At 43.9% G+C, this 22,620-nt stretch overlaps 1 protein-coding gene across 1 annotated transcript; it reads left to right on the top strand.

Moving 5' to 3' along the window:
- Positions 1–22,206, top strand: CHST7 (carbohydrate sulfotransferase 7). The gene is made up of 2 exons (XM_084844304.1): positions 1–2,043; positions 18,772–22,206. The coding sequence occupies exons 1-2, from the start codon at positions 549–551 to the stop codon at positions 18,774–18,776; spliced, it is 1,500 nt and encodes a 499-aa protein (XP_084700430.1). The 5' UTR covers positions 1–548; the 3' UTR covers positions 18,777–22,206.
- Positions 22,207–22,620: the final 414 nt, after the last annotated feature.

Genomic DNA, 22,620 nt, shown 5'->3' with positions numbered 1-22,620 from the left:
AGCCTCTTCTATCCCCGTGTGCGCGCGCATATGGAGATATGGCTCTGGATAACTGTTTGTTTCCAGGGCTTAGTCATTGGGGCGACTGATAAGCGCTTGGCACTCTCAGTTTACTTGCTTGTAGGTTTTGTACCCTACGGCATGTTTGCTCGGAAACAAGTCTCGCCAAGTTGGTTGCGACTTACTCACAAGTAAAGGTGCCGAGGACAGCAGCCTTCTTGGAGCTAAAAGGCTTAGCAGGGCTGGATGCTTTGCTACTACCTACGCCGGACCACAGCAGCCTGTGGGCACGAAGGGCGGCGGCGGCGGCGGCAGCCTCAGCTTGGGTTGAAAGAAAGGCCGGGCTCGCCGCTTCTCCGTTTCCCTCTCGCCGGCATGTGGGCGTGTTTCTAAGCTGGGTAGGCGGCGGCGGCGGCCGCCACCTCCCTCTCTTCCCTCCGCCTCCCCTCAAGTTTGTGCGTCTTTTAAAACACAGCGCGAGCCTCCCTGCTGGACTCGCGCCGCAGGAGCGGCCTGGGCAGCCCGCTCAGGCGAGGCCGGAGAGAGCTATGAAGAGCCGGCGGCGGTGGAGGTGGCGCTGGCAGCACCGGCGCTTCGCCCTGGGCTTGGTGCTCTACACGCTGCTGCTCCTGCTGCTGGCGTCCTACATGCTGGACTACGGAGCCAGCAGGCGGGGGCGCGCGGGCGAGGAGCCGCTGCTGCCCCGCCGCTGCCCCAGCCTGCAGGAGGCGCTAGGCGACTGGAGATGGGAAGAGCCGCCGCCGCCGCGGCCGCCCGCAGAAGCCGCCGCGGCCGCCCACGGAGCGGCAGGGAACGGGACCGGGAGCGAGGCCGGCCCGGGGAGCCGGGCAGGCGGGAAGCGGCACATTTACTTGCACGCCACCTGGCGCACCGGGTCGTCCTTCCTGGGGGAGCTGTTCAACCAGCACCCGGACGTTTTCTACTTGTACGAACCCATGTGGCATCTCTGGCAGGCGCTCTACCCGGGAGACGCGCTGAGCCTGCAGGGCGCCCTCCGGGACATGGTACGCGCGCTGTTCCGCTGCGACTTCTCGGTGCTGCGCCTTTACGCGGCGCCGCCCGGCCCCCGCGACCCGCTGGCGCCCTTCCCCGCCGCCTCGTCCGGGGGCAAGGCCCGCAACCTCAGCACGGCCAGCATCTTCGGCTGGCGGACCAACAAGGTGATCTGCTCGGCGCCGCTGTGCCCCGCCGCGCCCTGGGCCCGCGCCGAGGTGGGCCTCGTCGACGGCGCCGCCTGCGAGCGGAGCTGCCCGCCGCGGGCGCTGCGGGAGCTGGAGGCCGAGTGCCGAAAGTACCCGGTGATGGTGATCAAGGACGTGAGGCTGCTGGAGCTGAGCGCGCTGCTGCCGCTGCTGCACGACCCGGACCTCGACTTGCGCGTGGTGCAGCTCTTCCGCGACCCCCGCGCCGTCCACAATTCCCGCCTCAAGGCCAAGCAGGCGCTGCTCCGGGAGAGCATCCAGGTGCTGCGGAGCCGCCACCGCGCCGAGCCCCGGGGACTCCCCCGCCGGCAACTCCTGCTGCCGCCCGCCGCTGCGGTTCTGGCCGGTGTCGGCGGCATCCGGGCGCACCAGCAGCACCGCGCCGAGTTCTTCCTGGGCGGCGCCCTCGAGGTGATCTGCCAGGCCTGGCTGCGCGACCTGCTCTTCGCCCGCCGCGCCCCGGCCTGGCTGCGCGCCCGCTACACGCAGCTGCGCTACGAGGACCTGGTGCTGGAGCCGCGCGCCCAGCTGCGCCGCTTGCTGCGCTTCGCGGATCTCCCGGCGCCGCCCGCCCTCGAGGGCTTCGCGCTCAACATGACCCGCGGCGCCGCCTACTCGTCGGAGCGCCCCTTCCTCATCTCCGCCCGCGACGCGCGGGAAGCCGTCCACGCCTGGCGGGAGCGCCTCAGCCGGGAGCAGGTGCGCCAGGTGGAGGCTGCCTGCGGCGAGGCCATGAGCCTCCTCTCGTACCCGCTCAGCGGCGAAGAGGGCGGTCGGCGCGAGGCCACCGGGGGGCGCCCAAGCGCTCCTCCACACCCAGGTAGCGTTGCGCTCGCCTCGCCTTCCCCCAAGGGGCGCCTTAGCCTCTCGTGGAGAAATTTAGCAGGTCAAGCTTTTCCTGTGATTGGGGCCAGTGCCATTGGTAGCCGATTTTGTGCTTCACCTGCAGATGCTAAGGGGTATTACTACAAAAAAGGTAGTTCCTCTCCCTGCCCCTTCGTTGCTTAATACCAAGAGGAAGAGGGCCCTAACTTCATTCAGAAAGAGGGAGAAAGAGTATAGTCCTGAACACCGAGTGAAAGGAATATCCAAGGAAGAATTCCCAAAATGAGGATGCTTTCCTACAGAGGGCACCTTCCTTGTTCTAACAATCAAAAGGCATTGTGCAGCTCTTCTTTCTTTTCTTCCTTAACTCATTTTTTCTAGTAAGGAAAAAGATGAAAGAATCAGTGGGAAAGCATGGGAGGGCTACAAATTGAAGACGTTGCCTGGACCCCTCTGTAAATTCTGTGAATGAGGCAGTACAATTGCACAATAAGAGCCTGTAATAGCATGGTACAGCTGCATCCTTGCTCTGAGTCTGAAGTGAGCCCCACTGAAGTTCTAACATGTGAGTAAGTATGCATTCCTAGTGTCTACAGTGAGCAGCACTGGTAGAACATAAGATGGATGGAATACACACCACAAGCCTGGCTCCTTGCTTGCCACAAATAGGTGGTAGGCAGTCTGAGTTTCCATGACTGGCAGCTGCTTTATTTGCACCAGGAATTAAGTCAATTAAGGGCGCAATCCTATGCCTGTTTAGACAGAGAAAAGGCCTACAACTATATTGGGAGTTGCAGGCCTTTTCTCTGTCTAAACAGGCATAGGATTGCGCCCTAAACATACCAGATCACACTGCAAGGAAGTGGTACTGGCAGCAAAGCAAATCACATGACCTGGGTCCCCGAAGCCAATTCTTGATGCTCTGTTGGGCAGTGGTATGCATAAGCCATTTATCACAGGTGTGTGTAGACAGTGGTTTACTAATCACTGCCTTGCATATTTCTTTTGTTTAGCTGTGCACAGTTATTTTTAATGTACACTTAAAATGTGAAGTGTAAATGCAACGACCAAGAGTTTGCAAATGTGTGTTTCATGCAGGAACATTTGTTTTGGAGCAATAGTTGACTGTGTCTTCTTTGTGCATGAGAAATGAGACAGCACTCAATAGTGAGGGGAAGGCATTCTGCACATGCACAAAGTCAACCTGTTTATGATTGTGCATGTTTTATTTACAAGCCTTCAGACATGCATGCAGTCCAATCCTATACATATTCACTCAGAATCACAATGAATTCAATGGGACTTACTGCCAAGTAACTGTGATTAGGATTGCAGACTGAATCCTATAAAAGAGAGGATTGGGAGGAGGACAATGTACTCCCTTCACCCTGATAGTTGGACAGAGCTTAGAAAAAATTCTGAAAGATTAAGAGGAAAAAGGGTATGTGTGCAAAAGAAGAAACTCCATAAATGACAAGTGTAGCCATGTCTGTAGGGAAGTAAATGCCACAGGTTTCAGTTGGATTCGCTTTCAAGTATTTGTGTATAGGATTGAAGTCTGAATTGTCTTTTTTTTTTTTTTTTTAAGAATTAGTCCATGTTTGGAAATTTTTTGAACAATGCAGGAAAAGCAAACTAATTTGCATCTACTTCTTAAAACTGGGGTAGGCATTCTGGTACCCACCAGATGTTTTGAAGTACAGCTCCCATAACCCCTGACTACTGGCTGGTTGGTGCTGATGGGGTGTATACTCCAAAACATCTGGAGGGCACCGAGTTGCCTACCTCTGTTAGATTAAAAACAATACTGCTGGTGTGGTGCAGCTGTCTAGAAGAGAAATGGTATAAAGAAATAGTTTATATAATTCAGAGTTACCATTCTACTGAAATCAGTAGTGAAACTCACACTAAGCTGATCGCCTGCTTTGGAAATTAATTTATGCAGCCAGAAAAATTTGCAATGCAGATGTTGCTTCTCCACTTATGATGCTTTCTTCATTCATTAGTTGTTTTTCTTTAAGCCAGTAACCTAGCTGGAAGCAAATTGCAGTCTGTGCCTGGAGCGTAGGATGGTGTATAACTGCAGTATGAAGCAATCAGATAAGGGCCAGGGATGGGGGAAGTTCTCTTGCACTGGGCTGTACATACAGTGTATATATTGGTTTCAGACCCCCAGTGAACATTTGGCTAAAGTGAGGGTTGGGAGGAGTTTACAGTCAATAAAATGCCTCATCTGTTAATGTTTTTAAAAGTCAGACTCTTTAGAAAAGCAGAGACTTGAAGTTTGATTCATTGTAGCTTTCCTAGTGTGAATTGGTGAGCAAGGTGATCTTTATAAAGACTTCTGAGAAATGCAATATTTGAGAGTTCAGCTGATTTTCTCAGTTGCTGAAGACTATTATTGTGATCCACTTATTTCAGAATAGGCTTGTTTTCATGGGGCGGGGGATGGCCCACGGAGGACTCCAAGAGACCCTTCCTGGGGAAACGTTTTCTTTCCCAGCTTCCTGCCTAATGCGCAGAGTTGCGTCCTATTGCTACAATTAACAGTCTCTCGGATTTTAAATGCTGGCTGGCATACAAACAAATCTAAATGGTTCCTAACAGTTTCAAGTTAACCTTGGCAAGCTTGGTGAGAAGCCTTTTTGAGTTGCTGCTGTAATTGTTGTAGACTAACTTTGACTTGTGTGTGAGGGCTTGTTGTGGTGGTGGGGCATTGGAGTTAGAACATTTTAGTAAACCTGGAGGGGGATATTCAAGGTTACAATACTATTTGTATAGTTGCTATTTTGATACAGAAAACAGACACTGGACCTCAAATCAGAGATTATCTGGGATCAAGAATGAGCATGTATATTAAAACTGCTGGGAAGAAAGACAGTTGAGAAATAATAATAATAATTATTATTATTATTACCACCATCACAGAAGGATGCTTTGGAATCTCACTGTAGTTTAATTATTACACTACATTTTGTTACAATACAAAGATCCAGTTATGACTTTAACAGTCCAATTCTATGCATGTCTACTTAGAAGTCTGCAGCTGTGTGTACACCTAGAAATGATTCACACTGAACTCAGTGAGACATGTTTTCGAATAGACATGCCCAGAGATCAGATCACATGGGAGTAAGCCCCATTGAACTCAATGGACCTTTCTTCTGAGTAGACATGCATAGGATTGCCAGTTTAATTAGTTCACCTGTTAAAAACTTATGATCAGTTAAAAGGTTGGCTGCAATTAATGTGGCAGTGGGCTTTAAAAAGGTTAATTATTCTTATTACAATTACACTTGCAAAAACTGCAAGTGGTGGTAGAGGCTTGTTTAGAAGGGGCATTCTATCTTCTCCAAAATTTATTTGAGTGGCACTCTGAATTGCAGTATATTTGTGATCATCCACCGCACAAAAGCATGCATTTCATAGTAGAAGCATTAAATCAGTAGAAGGGTGGGTACATTCCTAGTCTCTTGCACCTGTGTATGATTTGAGAAAAATAGAGGTCTCTTAACTCTTTCCACATCTTCTGCACTGTTAAACCCTTTTTAAAAAGCAGCTTCTGTTTTCACTTCTGCGAAGCTCTCTCCACTCACGAGGTGGTATGAATTACAGGCAGGAGTAGAATTTTGCCCCCGAGACCACATCGTCCTGAACATTTGCAAATAGATACTTGGCAGTATTCTGGCCTACTTCCCTCCTTTTCTTTAACCCACTCCTGCTACATAGCCATGCTTTCTGAGAACACTGTGCTTAAATTCATCCAATAAGGCAAACTTTATGCATCTGTGTAAACTGTGGTGTGGCAGTGGGTAGACAAAGATTTATTATTTAACTGGAGTGGTGGTCAGGCAAGATGTTTATAGGATCCTTAGCTTAGTGTAGAGCTTGCCAAGTTGTAAGCCGTCATTCATGAGGAAACCTTTCCTTTTTGTTTAGTATAATTACATTTTGAGCTTTTATCTTTCAGTGCATTCCCTGTAACATCAGCATATTTTTATATCATAGCTATAGCTAAATTGAGTATTAGTGATGGCCACTTTTAAAAGGCTCCAACAGGAAGATTAAAAAGACAGTGAGAGAAGAAAGGCAATTATACAAAGCATAATACCGAGCTTTTGGGAAAAGCAATTACTGAACAGGGATTATGGCAAGTAGCTGAAAGGGCCCCATTTATGTGCTTGAAACAATAAATGCACTGTAAATCATTCAAGTGATAATTTGAGTGTACTGAGAAAGAAAAAGCTTGCAAGATTTTCACAATACCAACGAAGTTTCTGCCCTGGAATTTGGTAGGTTTTTTTAAACAACCCCACACATTAAAATAGAGTGTTTCACATGTAGCCTCTACATCGACATAAAAACTGGAGCAGCTCAAATTCTTCAGGCATTCATTACTGACAGCAAATGAATGGTCCCAGTTTTTCCACATAAGGGCATTGTGCCATCTGGAATTTCTTGTTTATTTGCAGCATGCCTTGTTTGTCTGAAGAGCCAACTCCTTTTTAAAGTGCCTAGAATGGTGATGTGATGCCAAGAGACTATTGGGTGGTGTTCTACTGTGATGTAAGGGACTAAGAATACATTTTCAGTTAGAACTTCTAATGACCCCAGAGTTTAAGCAGAAGCAGCCCTCCTGCAAAGAGGAAGTGAAGAGTTCTGAGAACAGCTGCATGAAAACTTGATAAAATTCCAGGGATGTGACCCACAAAGCAATGTTTCAAAGAGATTACGCCACAAATTGAGATTCAGTACACAAGCATGAACATTCCAGAGTCCTGAAACCATAGACTAGTGCCAAAAATAGGGCATATTTAGCTGCTTAGGCGAAAATTTGGCCTGGTCTCTTTCCATTGCCTCAAATGTCTTGAAGTAATCATCATGAAAAACATTCTGAATCAAGAGAAATAAAGTATTAATCATCTTTAGGCATGCCAATATGGTGGGAACTTGTGTTGTTGTTTTTTCAGAGTTGAAGCAGCAGAATACATTAGTAGAATATGCTGCTCTTGATTTTACTTGCAGGAATCCACCCAGAGATCATTCCTGTGATAACAGTAATATTGGAAGGTGTCAAGGTTCCCTTTATGACCTGGACCCACAGCGCAACCCCTTAAGGATCTCTTGCCTCCTTAAGTGTCTTACCTTCCTCCTTTTAAACTTCCCCTTCCCAGTAACGTAGGATTTAGGCTGTAGACATGGGGTGACTGACACTCTAGATGCAGGGTTTAACCCCAACAGTTTACTTAGTAGATTTAAAACAAGCAATTTACAACTGAAGTTATTTACACAATAGAGCTGAGTGATATAAAAGGCATTACAAGAAAATAAAATGTGCAAAACTCTGGTTCCTTTACCCTAGCTGTCCCTAGACTTTACTAGGCTGCTTCTTCCTGCTCACTCTTCAGACTCTGCTCTCACTTCAAGCTCTGGCTGTCTCTGCTCTTACTGGCACTCTCACTGTCTTTATATACTTTCTTCCCACAAAACCAAAAGTGCTGCTTCAAACTTGAAGAAGTGAAACAAACCTAAGTGGAGAAATGAAACAGACACTTAGCTGGAGAATGAAACTACTCCTCTCAGGGGTACCCCTTTCCAACAGAAAACTCCAGATCTCTAAGCCTCACCGTTTTTCCCATTGCTTCTGTGGGCCTCGAACGGTATTATACCTGTGTGCACTCATGAGTGATACAGCTGCAAGATGAGAATCTCAAAAGTACATCAACATATCAGCCTCTCATTGCTGGGTGCAAGTACTGATACTATTCTCATTATTGCATGGCATATACTGAGCAAAAATCGTCATGTCAGGAATGAGTGACTGTCCTATCCTATACATGTCTACTTAGAAGTAGATCCCATTGCGTTCAATGTGGTTTACTCTCAAGGAAGTGGATGTCAGATTATAGCCTGAATTGCAAGAGGTAAAATCTGAAAAGGATACATTCCTGTTAACCTAATCAGCATTACTGCATCCTGGACACACAGCTTGTCTGAGGAGGGAACAGGCATAACTTTTTTAGAATACTGAGACTGTTATGGAATCACACTGACCTCAATCATTTTGAATGTACCTACAGGGGGTTGGACTCGATGGTCTTGTAGGCCCCTTCCAGCCCTGTGATTCTATGATTCTATTTGTCAAAAACAAGAAACAGTTCTCCATGTTTGAAATAGAATCTGGCTGTGCATGGTGTTGATTGGCTAGCTCCTTGTCATATTACCACAGAAATGTCTCCACCAATCCCTGGAGTGATTGTGCACCTTATAAAAAGTTTCCTTTAAAAAAAATCAATAAGGCAAGAAATGAATTTTATGCAAGATTTTCAGAAATAAATAAGGTAGACAGCCTGCCTGAGGCATATGGGGAAGGGAAAGATGGGTGGTTTCACTTATCATTCTGTTTGCTGGTATGAATGTCTGTTGCTTTGGCTGTAAAGCCAGTTGGAAGCCAGGCTCACTCCATTGCTGAGGGGTACCCTGAGAAGAGCCTCCAATAAAGATCTAAATTGGTGGGCTGGTTCATATGGGGAAATGTGGTCCTTTAAGTAACTATGTGCCAGGTTGTTCTGTACTTTATAGGTTAAAACTAGCACTTTGAATTGTGCCTGCCAACATACTGGAAGCCAATGAAGATCTTTAAACATTGGAATAATATATGCTCAGTGGCCAATACCAGTTAACCCAGCAGCTGTGTTCTGCACTAGATTACGTTTCTGAACATTTTTCAGAGGCAGCCCTATATATAATGCATTGCAGTAAGCCAGTCTGGATGCTACCAGAGCATGGATTGCTGTAATGAGAGAATTTATTTCTGGAAAGAATGCCCACCATATTTATTTTAATGTGTGATTAGCACACATGGTTTCTGGCAGAGAAGTAGCAGCCTTTACTTTCTTCAAGTATAAAGAAATGTACATTTAACATTTTAGAAGCCACTTGGGAGTTCATTGAATTTCAAACACAGAAATACAAACCTTGAGATTTGAGATACGATTTTCTTGATACTGGGTTGGGGAGCTGGTGTTCACGCTCCAGTACTCAAAAGAGTTGGCCAAATGCCAATTACCACAGATTATTGGTAGAATCTGTATTAGATAATTGCTAAAAGAAAGAGCAGAGACTTGACACAGTCAGTATATATGAACCAAATAAGTGGTGAATATCTTCTGTGCTATATTATCTGCTCAGCATGATGCTGAAAGCTAGAAATGTCAGTGACCACAATCCAGGCAATAATTAATCATGTCATAAAAATTTGTTCAGTGTTTCATTGAAAGGGGGCGAGTCTGAGTATTTCTACATCATTGAATTCTGCAGTCTGTAATGGATTGTGTGAAACTTCCAAGTACACTGAAAAATAGCCAGTGTTTTGAGAAGCGCTGTTAGGGAAAGCGTATTTTATGAACTGAAATAAATGTCAAATATACTGAATGTTTCTTCACTGTAGGCATTCAGTAGTGCCAGCCTTATATGACTTGCCCCTCCAAGGGGCATCTCAACACCAGGCTAAAATCCTGCATTTAAAACGGGGCTTTTTGCTTCCGTTTGAAATGCAGGATCACGACAACTCCCTTTTTCACGTGCTTCCTTCTCCTCCACCCCTTCCCCCTCCTTCTCCCTGTATCTGAGTCTTCCATTATCTTTCATTGATCTCACTCCTCTTCTTGCTGCCTTAAGTCTTTTGACAGAGGGAACTGAAGCAGAACTAGGGATGGCGGAGAATTCCGCCACAGATTCCAGTGAGGCCGGATTCTAAAGAACCCTGGAATCTGTGGCGGAACAGCCTCCTGCCCCCCGCCCCCCCACGGAATCCCGCAGGGATGGGACTTACCTGGGGCTGATTCAGCGTCCTTGGACCATGATAGGCTACATAAGAATGTACGTGGCCTATCACGGCTAACCTCAAAACAAACAAACAAACCCTGCAGCGTACGCAAATGGCGGTGGCTACGGCGGCCGCCATTTGCGTTCCCTATTTTTCGCCGATTTATCTTACGTAAATATTTACGTAAGATAAAACGGCAAAAAGAAAGGGGAATGCAAATAGCATAGTGGACACTATTTGCATTCCTTTATTTTTTGCCGTTCTAGCCTACGTAAATATTTACGTAAGATAAATCGGCGAAAAATAGGGAACGCAAATGGCGGCCGCCATAGCCGCCATTTGCATACGCTGCAGTTTTTTTTTTTGAGGTTAGCCATGATAGGCTACATACATTCTTACGTAGCCTATCATGATTGTCTGGCTGGACGCAAATGGCGGCTGCATCAGGCCATCTGCGGCCAGAAATCCAGCTGCGGACGGCCCTGGCCAACTGCTCCACAACCTGGCTGCGGAGCGGAGCTGGCCATCGAGGATTCTGGGGGGGAGGACCGGATCGCCTCCCTCCTGTCGAGGATTCCGAGGGGAGGGACAGAGCAAAGGTAAGTGAGTTTCGTACATCCCTAAGCAGAACACAGTGGGGTAATTTGATAGCTCATTATCTGCAAACTATTTAAAAATGGAACAAAGGGCAATTAGTGCAGGAAATGCCTTGGATAATTAGTTGATAATTGTATGCTGAACTGTGGCTGGTGCATTTCCTCACTGTAGAAGAAACAGGATAAGATTTGGGGGTGGGGGAGTCATTCCATTTCCAAAGTAATAGTATTTGCCCTAGTCTTGCAAGAGTGATCCGTATATGGAAGCAAGGCTCTGCATGTGTAGCTGATGTAGATATGTATCTGGATATGCGCTCCTACCAACATCACAACATTGCACTGGTTGGATGTGCTTTTTGATGTGAACATAACATAAACAGAAGAGGAGCCCTGCTGGATCAGAGCAAAGGCTGGCTAGTCTATCATCCTGTTTTCCACAGTGGCCTATGGGAAGCCCACAAGGGTACATAGGGACAATAGCCCTCTCCTGTTGTTGTTCTCCAGCAACTGGTATGTTGCCCCAATCCTGGAGGTAGCACAGAGCCATAATGACTAGTAGACATTGAAAGCCTTAGGGCATCTCTACACCAGCCTAAAATCCTGCATTTAAAGCAGAGCTTTCTGCCTACATTTTAAATGCAGGATCACAATGGACTCCCTTTTTCACATGCTTCCTTTCCCCCACCCCTTCCCCCCTCCTTCTCCCCATATCTGAGTCTTCCATGATCTTTCATTGATCTTGTTCCTCTTCTTGCCGCTTTTACTCTTTTCATGGAGGAAACTGAAGTAGAATGGAGTAATTTGATAGCCCGTTATCTGCGATCTATTTAAAAATGGAATAAAGGGCATTTAGTGCACGAGACGCCTTGAACGTTCACAGTGTCACGTAAAGCGCCCGCAAACTTCCATGAAGGCGCAATCTCAGTCGCAGGATATAAGCTCAGTATGAAGGAGTCCTTATTCTCCATATGCCCAGGGATGCATATACCAAAGGATACCTATCGATAGGTCAAAACGTCCTCCCATTCAGTCCTGTAGTGGACTGTTTTTATTCTCCACTTACACAGACCGACACACTGCTCTCTCTCTGTCTTCACATTTAAATACTTCCCATACTTTCACTTTTATTAAGTCACAGCAATGTAATGATAATTGTTCCAGTATTTTGCCATAAGGAATTTGGCAACTGTTCATAGAGCACCTATATTTGATGACAGTTAAGGAAATAACCTAACAAAAAATATTTAAGCTCATGCTTAAGGCCATTGATATAAGTGGGGCTTTAAAGTGCTTAGGACTGGATGGATTTTGTTTACAGATAAAGCCCCTCAACCCCCATAACTGCCAACTCTGCAGAACTTTAGAATGATTAGGGATAAATCAAAGTAGGCTATTTCCTCTTCAGGCATTAATGTGGGTCAATCTGTGCCCCTTGACACTCATGCAAATCCTTTACTTTGAAAGGGTTTAACTAGATGTAACTGAGCTGGTTAAAGGAACAGCAGGAGGAGAGGGAAATCCCTTATCCTCTTTTCCCCCAAGAAGAGAGAATATCCAGCTCCTAAGTATTCTGGTGGCTCACATCTAATAGGAGTAAAAACTTAAAATCCACACATTCATATTGATTTGTATCAGCTAGTATACATGAAGAACAGTAGTAACAAGTGATGAAATGAGAGTCCTTTTTTTCTTTCAAGCTGAGAACTAATGAGAAGATGGGAGAGTTAGAAAGTATTCCTACAGCTTCCCTTCTCTCTGCTGCCTTCTTGGGACTCTGTCCTGCGGGAGACTAGGTTGGACCCCTCTCTGTTGTCTTTCCTGTGGCAGGGAAAAATGTTTTTACAGGCCTTTGGCATGTAAACTGGTCTGTTGCTGAAGTGGGTTTAATTGGTTGGGTGCTGCATATTTTATTGTTGTGTTTTTAATTGTGTTTTTATGGATATATTTTGATGTTTCCATTAGGATTTTGTTTTTTATCTCTATTATATTGTTAGCGACCTTCAGCACCATTTTTGGTAGGAAGGCGGGATATAAATAGGTAATAAATAAATACTAGTTCATCAGGGAAGGATCTTAGAAAGTGGAATCTGTTGCTGGGGAAGGGGTTGCAATGGAACAATTAGGAGGCCTGGTTGGCTCTCTCTTTATCCTTTCCTTATTGAAGAGGTGGAAGCGATTTCTTTCATGGTATTGCCCAGTTTACCCGTTTAATTCTAAAATATTTTCAGGCTGAATCGATAGTATTCAGTTCAGACAGACAGAGAGCCCTGGTACTTACGTACATATCTCTGTGATGTGTAACATGTGAGAGAGGGACATGTAACTCCATATTGCATCCTTTTGCATAATGTGTAGATAAGCCTTGAGAAATGTAGGTAGATCAGATAAGAACACTGAGTGTTGTGCTTTGAGACTTGGAAACATGGAAGGTGGTATTTTTCATCACTTTAGAATCAAGTGTGGATGTGTGTTTGTGAAGAACTCTGCGTTGGGCCCAGTGGAAAGGAAGTTAATGAAAAGAAATTGTATTCCGTAGTTTGAGCCCTGAGAGTAGATTAACACACCCATGTTTTTCCTAGCGCAAAATCATTCCTTTTCAGTCACTTGGTCCTCGTGGGATTGGCTCAAGCATAAGAGTTCAACATGCTGTACAGTGCAATCCTATGCATGTGTATTCAGAAGTAAGTTCCATGGAGTTCAATGGCATTGACTTCCAGGTAGATATGTGTATAGGACTGCAGCCTTAGGCTCTCAAACTGCCAAACAGGTGACTAGCCATAAAAATCAGGTTTACTTAAATGCATATTGGTCATACAGTCACCTTCCAGATGGAGACTGATAATAGGGCAAGGGTGTGTGTGTATGTATGTGGGGGAATCAATGCAACAGAAACACACAGAAATACACACAGGTGGTGTAAAACTGTAAACCTATCCTGGTAGCAGCAAGAATTTTTTTAAACCCTTACTTATATAGCCAGAGTGCTTAAAGATTAATGTTTATCTTCCTCTGTCATATAAATGTGCACTTTTGAGAGCCCGTTCACTGTTTATGTCTGAAAGAAACATCAAGCTGCATCTTGTGACCTTGGCTTCACAACAGGTCGGTCTGATTAACCTCATACTATTGAGAGAGTCTAGCAAGGTATTTAGCACCAGGAAAGCACTGAAGTGAGGAGCTCTGACAGTGACATATGTTGCCACCTAGCAAGGCTGTGTGTGTGCATTTCACCGGTTGCTTAGCTGAAAATAAATGGGTACTTTGGCTTCTATCTGCTGTTCTTAAAGGAATAAAAATAAACAGATAATTTACATGGGGTCTCAGCCTTAAACTTGGAAGTGCAAATGCGTACACCTCTATCATACCTTCCCTTCATTTTTGTCTAAGCTAACAGCCCCAGACATTGATCCGGTTCACACAGTTAAACAACCCACAGTTTGTTAAGCATAGGTTGTTTGGGAGCATGTGAGAATGAGTGAGCATGCTGGCTCCTGACCGCCTGCTTCTGGTGCGCTAAACAACCAAGGGACATCCCTGGGTTGTTTTCCACGTCGTGCAAACTCAGAATTCTGTATTGTTGAGGGAGAAATAACCCAGAGTTATAACCCAAGAACAAACTACAGGTTCTAACTCTAGGTTGTTTCTCCCTCAACAATCCAGAATTCTTGGTTTGAACGTCACAGAGAACAACCCAGGGGTGTTCCTAGGTTGTTTAGCACACTAGAAGTGGGTGAGCAGTCAGGACCCAGCATGCTCGCTCGCTCGCTCCCACATGCTCCCAAACAACCCATGGTTAACAAACTGGGCTGTTTAATTGTGTGAACCGGGTCAATGTTTGAGGCTGCTAGCTTTTCTCATAGGGAAGTTGCTCCAAATCCTTGATAATTTTGGTTGCCCATTTCTGCAACTTTTCCACCTCTACGGTGTCCTTTTGGAGGTGCGGTGACTAGAGCTATACACAGTATTCCAAGTTAGGCCACACCATAGGCATTAGGTATAAGGGCATTATGGTATTGGCAGTTTTATTCTCAATTCCTTTCCTAATCATCTCCAACATGAAATTTGCCTTTTTCGCAGCAGCCACTCTATGCTTCCTGTGTTACTTAATAATATGGGAACTGCTCTTTCACATCTCTTTCTCTTCCTGCACATTCAGCTGCTGTTGGAGAAGAACTTAAATGAACCAATTCTTTATTGGAAACTGCCAGAGCTATCTATATAGTATGCAAGATTAAAGTGTAATACAGTACCCAAAGTAACTGCCATGAAATGAATTTTTAAAGGCATTTTTTCTTTAATACTGTATGTGACCTGGAAAAAATGAAGTATATTATACATTATTAAAAGATTCCTTTGTTCCTCAATAACCATAGTCCAGAATGAACCATGTTTTGTCAAGTATGGTTTCAATTTGAAATAATTTTACTCAACTAAAATGCTCCCTCTTAACTATAATGGTTTCACTATATGATCAAATAACTTTGATAAAACAGAGTAAGATATTTAAATCTTTGGGGTCAAAATACCCATTGCTCATTTTAATTCAGTCTTCTTAATACTAGTTTTCGCAGTCCAGTATTACATGAAATGTAATTCTCAGAAAACTGTTATGTTAAATTAAGAACTTGCATTGATGCCCGTTTCTCAGATAACAAGATAAGTATGTTCAGGTTTTGTTTAACCCAGTTTCTTTGGATGGAAAAGGTAGTGAGCATGAGACAACAGTAAGCTTACTTAAAGATGTTGACCATTTTAGAAAGGAGTGAATGAGCAAAGTTGAAGAGAAAAATGAGAATGTTTGGAAATGCTTCCTGACTCTCTTCTAGTACTTCTTGGTTAGCTGAGACTTTTATATGGTTGCTTCCAGACCAACCATACATTATAATTTAAGGCGTCCCAAAACTCTTTAATCTGGTACTGAAAATTCAAAGTACTTTGTTTTCAGTAGTTAGGAACAAAGAGAAGATAAGAGCTGTTGGGTGTCAGGGTGGAAACTGAGCCGATAGAGCAGAACCCAGAGCAGTTCTGATTCTGAGGAGGAGCAGCAATCCGTGGGAGAGGAGCCAGCTCATCCCTCACAGGCACAGCAGCTGGCAGAGATTCCTCCTGCTGGCATTCCTGAGATAGTGACCCTGGCAGTGAGAAAGTGGAGGAGGCAGGCTTGCTAGATGCTCGATGAAGACGCAGGGAGAGATGAGCAATGGAGGGCATGGAAAGGAGGCATAGCGCCCATGGACCCAAGGGAAAGAGGGAGGATCTCTCCCTAGCCCATAAGTTCAGGGTCTTCAAGTGATTCTCCTTCAAACGGGGACCAACTGCCTACCCGGAGCATAGGCTACTCTGCTGTTCATTGCTTAGTCGCTGGTGATTAGCATCTGAAAGAGTCATTAAATTGTAAAAGGATTAAAGCCTTGAAAAAAATCCTTTCGTCTGTGTCTTGAGTTGGCTATTGGAGTTTACTGAAAGAGGCCGCTAGGGCACTCCTGACATTGGGCTACATTACTGGCAAAGCCTAGCAAATAATTCCTTGTTGGAAATATGTTTCTCTTATTGAGCAATATTAGGTCTATTTCATAAGCTATGTTGATGACTTGATTCTAGCGGTCTGTTGTTTGGTGAATATTATTTGATTTCACCCAAATCAAGTATTTTACCAGAGGTATATGTTACTGAGCAATGGCTTCTCATAATTGCGGTCAGCTAAACAGACCAGGCTATATTAGGACTAAGGAGCAGGATGAGTCTGTGCACCCACAGGTAAGTCTTTGCTAGTGTTGTTGGCTTAGAGCAGGGCCAAATTAAATTTTGGGTAAGCTTTTGGGGGCCACATTCCAGTAGTGGGTGGGCAAAAAAATACACCAAATGCCAGGTATTGTAACTTAAAGCTCTTACTGCCAGTAAGTAAGCCTGAGGAGAGCTTTTTCAATCATTTAGAATGGGGAAAACAGCACAAAATCCAGGAAACCACCAAGTGATTGGTGGTTCACAGAACGGGGGTGGGCCTGGAGGAAAAGGGCATGGTCATCTGGGGAACCCTAGAGTGCTCGGCCCGAGGTTCCCCACTCCTGGCTTATAGAGAGAGCAGGTGTCGTAGCCCCCTATACACTTTCATGACCCTCTCTTTTTTATCAATATGCCGTAATCCCAGGCTGTTCCCAGCAGGCTATTCCTTTTAATGTCACTAGCCATTTTGTTTCTGCTGGGAAATCTGAAATTCCACAAGAAAAAAAGGGCAGCTTCTCAAATTATGTTTTATATCACTCAACTAGTAAAATGTGCACAACACTTTGCTTATATTGTGTAGGTTTTCTTGTTGCAGGATTCAGATACAGGATTTCATGGGCGTCTTACCATATAATATTATTGTATAGTGCTGCGTGACGGAGTGAGCTCCTGTCTTCAGTCCCAGCTTCTGCCAACCTAGCAGTTCGAAAGCAAGAAATTGCAAGTAGATAAATAGGTACCGCTTTGGCGGGAAAGGTAGCAGCGTTCCGTGCACCTCGGTGTTCAGTCATGCCGGCCACATGACCACGGAAGCGTCTTAGGACAGCGCTGGCTCTTCGGCTTAGAAACGGGGATGAGCACCGCACCCTAGAGTTGGACACGACTGGTTGGGGACACCTTTACCTTTTTACCTTTATATGTCACTGTACTATTTGGAGACAGCCTTGGTACCTGATAGAATAAAATTTGTCAGATGCATGGCTTCGGATCTGGGTCACACAGTCCAGTGGTTCGTGGTGTTTGCTTAAGGAGTCGTGTAAGTTGAGCTGTAGCAGTAGTTTGTTTTACTGCAGCTCCAGCTAGTAACTGCAGACAGCACTTCGTGCTTGACTTCCCCACTATGTTCACTGTAGGGAGAAGTAAAAGACCAAAACTGAATTTATTTGAATGTAGGATACCTTTAACCTTGAAAAATGAAACAAATGTGTTTGAGGCTCACTTCCAACTTCTTGGTGGGTACAGTTCCAAGGTGAAATACCATCTGAACAGAGCCCTTGTGTTTTCTGGCCTAAAGAAGTTATTCCTTGATCAGCTCAAATGAAGCATTAATACGAAAGGTTTCATTGCATTTATTTTCTATTACTGCTCACCTTAGTCTGTGTGTGCCCAGTTTGCTCAAGGAAGGGTTAATCTGCATTCTGTAGTATAACATGTAAATTTGACACTGCCAGGTTACCACTCAGAGATGAAGCCTTTATTCTACTTTCTGTAGTGCTACAGCACAGTTTTACACAGGAACTTGCATGAAAGGGCTGCTGTAAGTTAATAACACTGAAGAAAAAGAAGGGATAAAAAATGCAAAAAACACTGCTTATGCTCCTTATAATTCATACACATTAAATTTCTTTTGTAACAAACCAGTGCCAGTTCATTGGGAAAAAAGGAAAATAAGGCTGGGTTCTGTCATATGAACACACCACTTGAGAGTTGTAGAACTGTATGTTTAGCTTATTTAGCTCAGGACCAGCTCAAACATTCCTTTTGGTGTGGTTACTACAACATAGGAAGCTGCCTTATACAGAGTAAAACCATTTGGTCTATCTAGCTCATTAATGTCTACTGGCAGCAGCTCTTCCAGAATTTCATCAGATATGAGTCTTTCCCAGTCCTACCTACAGATGCCAGGGATTGAACCTAGAACCTTTTGCAAGCAAAGCATGTGCCCTACCACTGAACTACCACCCTTCCACTTTTCTTCCTGGTTAGTGTTTATATTGCTTTGAAAAGGACAGAGGAAGCTGCCTTATGTAAGTCAGACCCTTGATCCATCTAGCCCAGTATTGTTGACACTGACTGGCAGCAGCTCTCGGGGGTTCCAGGGTGAGTTTTTCCTGCCTTATCTGGAGATCCTGGGGATTGAACATGGGGCTTTCTAAATGCAAAGCATGTGCTCTACCACTGAGCTACAGCACCAATCCACATGAATTGCTGGAATCGCACAAGTACTGACACTTCAGGTATTATTAAAGTAACTGAGAAGCCAGCCAGAGGGAAGGAACAAGTATGCCACAAAAGGAATATCCAGGCCTTCAAAAATACAAAATTATTTCTTTTCGCTAATAATTTTTAAAAATTCAGTGCTGCTGCTGACTTTTAGGTCTGCTAGGTGTTTATCAGTTAATGATGTAACACCTATTGAGATGTAATGTGGCGTAATCTCAAGAGAACATGATGGGCTGAGTAGAAATGTAGACCTGCCTTTTTACATTACACCTTTGTTTGCAAGGTAAATTCATGCAGTTGGCTGTAAAAGTCATGTTCTAATCCAGGCTTTGGCTTTTTCTCACCTCTACAGGTTAATTGGCTGGCAGCTGACTTGACTTACAACACAGGACATGGAAGGGTAGCTATGCATTGCATAAGACACTGGAAATGTCAGTTAATTGCAACTTCTACTGTAGATTCTGCACAGCGGCAGAAGAAATGGGCTCCCTTTAATGAAATGGATGTTATAAAGCGTGACATGGTGCAATATGATAACTGTGGCCCTACACTTTGGAAGTGCATTACCTACCATCTTTTATCTGCCAGTGGGATGTCAGTTATAAGTGCTACTGCTTATGACAAGACTTTGTTTTATATATATATACTGTCAGTACTTGGACAATCATCTACCATATGAAGTGAAATGCAAGCATAGTGTTCAGGGTTTCTCATACTGTTTCTAGAACTTTTACATTTCCTGTTCATTTCATACGGAGGAAAATTTATCAGTAATGTGATTCACCAACTGAAGACTGCTGATGACTTGAAAAGCTAGACACAGCAACTGCAAACTGTTTCTTTTCAACATAAATGCTTAGGCCACAACACAACAGCCAAAACACAAAATTCCCATCAAAGTTATTTTTAATTAAAAAAAAAACTTTAAATGGGAACATTGTAGTGATTGTTACTATGGTTCATACCTGTAAAATAATGTAATCATTACAGTAATTGGGAACAGGTAAATTGTGTTTAAACTGACATACTGTTGGTCCATAAATGAACTTTCCCTTGAGAGAAAGATGTTGTGATGTCAGAAAGACCACAATTCAAATCTAAATTTGAGGTTTTCAAAGCAAAGCTACATATTCTGTAACTGAGGATCTGGTTTTTTAAAGTGTAGTTTCCTTTACAGCTAAATATTAATTTATGAACGTACTGACTTGGCTAAATTCTCACCAGAGCACCTGCTTAGACTTTTAAGGTACCCAACTACAAAAGTGGCCTCAACTAGCAGACTGAGAGGTAGGTGTGGTCTTCTCACTTTATCCTGCTGTGTTCAAGAAATGGCAAGAAAAAGGATGCTTCCAGACAGAGGTCTCCTAGAATTGCCAGTCATTATGCAGCCATTATGTCTTTTCCTCTTTAATGCATTTTCTAGGTCAAAAAAGATGGAAGAAGTGGTGGGAAAACATAGGTGGTTTACAAGTGGAAGATGATGTCATCTGCCCCCCCCCCTCGTGAATTACAGGGCAATGGTGTGATAAAAGCCTCATCTAGAAGCAGTCAAGCTTTACAAAGTAGATTTAAACCAGGACCAATCATTTTGTCTGTATCAGATGCATTGTAGCTAAGCCCCAATTTTGTATCTAGCTTTCCCCTTGATTTGCAACATGCTGAAAGGCTGCTAGTTTTCATTATCTTCTAAAACAAATATTCTTACTGTGGTAAACACAATCAAAATATACCTCTGTTGTTGGAAAAGAGGCACAAGAAGCACAAACTGAGTTAGAACTTGAGTGTGGAAGTATAGCTGCAGCCCTGGGTCCATCCTATGCCTTTCTTTAATAGAGCTTACTCTCTTGAAAGTGGATGAACCACTTTGTTTAATAGAACTTACTCATAAATAAGTGTGTGTAAGAGTACAGCCATAGACATGCTCCATGGAATGGACTGTTGTTGTTTTTAGTGTTGGAGCAAGTTCATTTTTCAGTAATTAATAACTAGGGCCCTTAGCCCATTTGATTTAACCCAAGCGGTGCTTGTTCTCTGATGTGCAATTAGCACCAAATTCACCAACTAAATATAGTACATCTCACAAATTAAAACAGTGTAGTACTTTATTGTTGTCTTGCATTTCTTTGAACTTTTGAACATGATTTCAGTATGTCTTACCTTTTGACTTCATAATGAATTAGGGGGACTTCTCTGTTTGCATATGGCCCCAACATTAGAGGACCTGTCCTACGCATAGTAAATGTATGAAGACTGATAAATGCTGTACTCTAAATGTAATTCTGTCTGGTAGAGTACTTGGAGTAGAATGAGATGCAATGAAGAAGCTAAGGCTGCAACACCATGTTGAGTTTCCTCTCTTCTTTGCTGTAACGTGGCTTTGAGAGGATGTGTGGCAAAGTGATTAGAACATCATATTTAGAACCATGGGAACCCAAACTTCAAATCCCCATTCAGTAACGAAGCTCTCTTTGTAATCTTAGGCTGAGAGTGATTGGCCTAACCTACCACACAGGGTTGCTGGAGAAAAAATGGAGGGGGGGGGGTCGATCTCCTTGGAACCATGGCAGGATAAAAGTGTAACACATCCATAATAGCAGAAAAACATGATGTAACATTGCTTGCATTTCCTCACCCTCTGCCCCGTATCATTGGCTGTTGGTGGATGAAGGGCATATATCACATGATGATGTCACATACACACATTTCCCTTACTGCACCATACAGAGGAGAGGAAGAGAAACTTGACATATGGTTGCTGTTTTGGGCATCAACTCCACATTCGTTAATATGCCTCGTTTTATGATCACTATGTAACATTGCATAATTAGCCACTAATTACTAGAAAGTTTTCCAAGGTACGGTATGAAAACTTCTTAAAACTTCACATTTTAAAAATATGCAAGTTCTCTCCCTGTACCACATCACTAAACCGCATGCAACTCTTTTCTCAAGTTCAAATACAAAAGGGGTAATATGGAGTGTTTCACACAGCAAATAGCTGGAAAAGGCTTAGTGTAATTCTGCTTAAAGAAGAAATTCAGTAAAGGAGCAGACAGATATGGGGGTGGGGAATTTGCAGGGAACCTTACATATGTGAAAAGAACAGGCTGAATATTAAAAATTGGCTTTTGAACATACAAGATTAATACTGCTTAACATTCACAGATGGCTCTTTTGTTACACTAATAGCAGCTTTCAACTTCTTAAATATGCAGTGTGGTAAGTCAGTCTGTAGCATTATTGCCACCATGGCCGAAAATCATTTCATGTCACTCAGCTAGGTGTTAGGGCTCAGTATGAAGGGGAGTTTGTTTCAAAAAGCACAGGCATGGTATCCTTAATAGCCTATTTCAAGAGAAAGCGTTAGCTGAACTGAGAGTAGCAACTCTTCTATTATACACATTAGTATTTAAGTGCCCAATTTTGTGAATTTTTGAACCACTTGCCTTCGGACATACTAAAAACCAAAGTATAACCTGATCAATTTACCTTGTGCAGCCACCTACAGTGTATCAGCTATTTCTAAAATGGTTGTTTTGTTTAAATGCAACTATTAGGGACAAACTGTACATTGAAGTTCATCATAATAGTAGAGTGGCTATCTAAAGGCTTGCATAGGGCTGCCATCATAAAACTCGACATTCTAGGCCACTGAGCTTGTAAATCATCACACCTTTTCTTTCTTTCTATGGAGGCACTTTACTGCTACAAAGATTTTACAGAAGATAATTGGCTTAATCTCTTGTCTTTCCAAAAAAAATCCACGCATCAAGCACAAGGGTTTGTAGGGGGAGAGAAAAATACTTTAAAGCCCGTGGGTGTGGGGAGCTTGGTAAGCAAGCCACATTTAAAGTATATGATGGAGTGCCATTTTAGCGCACACTACAGTACATATGCAGTCTTGGTGTGGTTTTGCCTCAAGTCTGCTGAACTGGACAGCAGGCACCAAGCAGTAAAGGCCTGACTACGACACAGGTTCTTGATCCTGACAGTTACAGGATGTGTAGCATCCATGCTTTAAACAAGCCTACTTGGTCAAATGCTAGACTGACATTGCTTTCTGTGGCTTTGCATGCACTTTAACCCCACACTGCTTGAAACTGGGACAGTCCAGTAACTGCAGCCTTCCTCAACCTTCAGCCCTTCAGATGTTTGCCTACAACTTCTGTCATCCCCAGCCAGTCCACCCATTGGTCATTGT

The sequence above is a fragment of the Heloderma suspectum genome, chromosome 3 (genome assembly GCF_057233095.1).
Source record: "Heloderma suspectum isolate Gila_16-S chromosome 3, 16-S_ref, whole genome shotgun sequence".
Taxonomy (NCBI): Eukaryota; Metazoa; Chordata; class Lepidosauria; order Squamata; family Helodermatidae; genus Heloderma; species Heloderma suspectum.
Note: the sequence above shows the minus strand (reverse complement) of the source record. Positions and strands in the feature narration are given on the sequence as shown.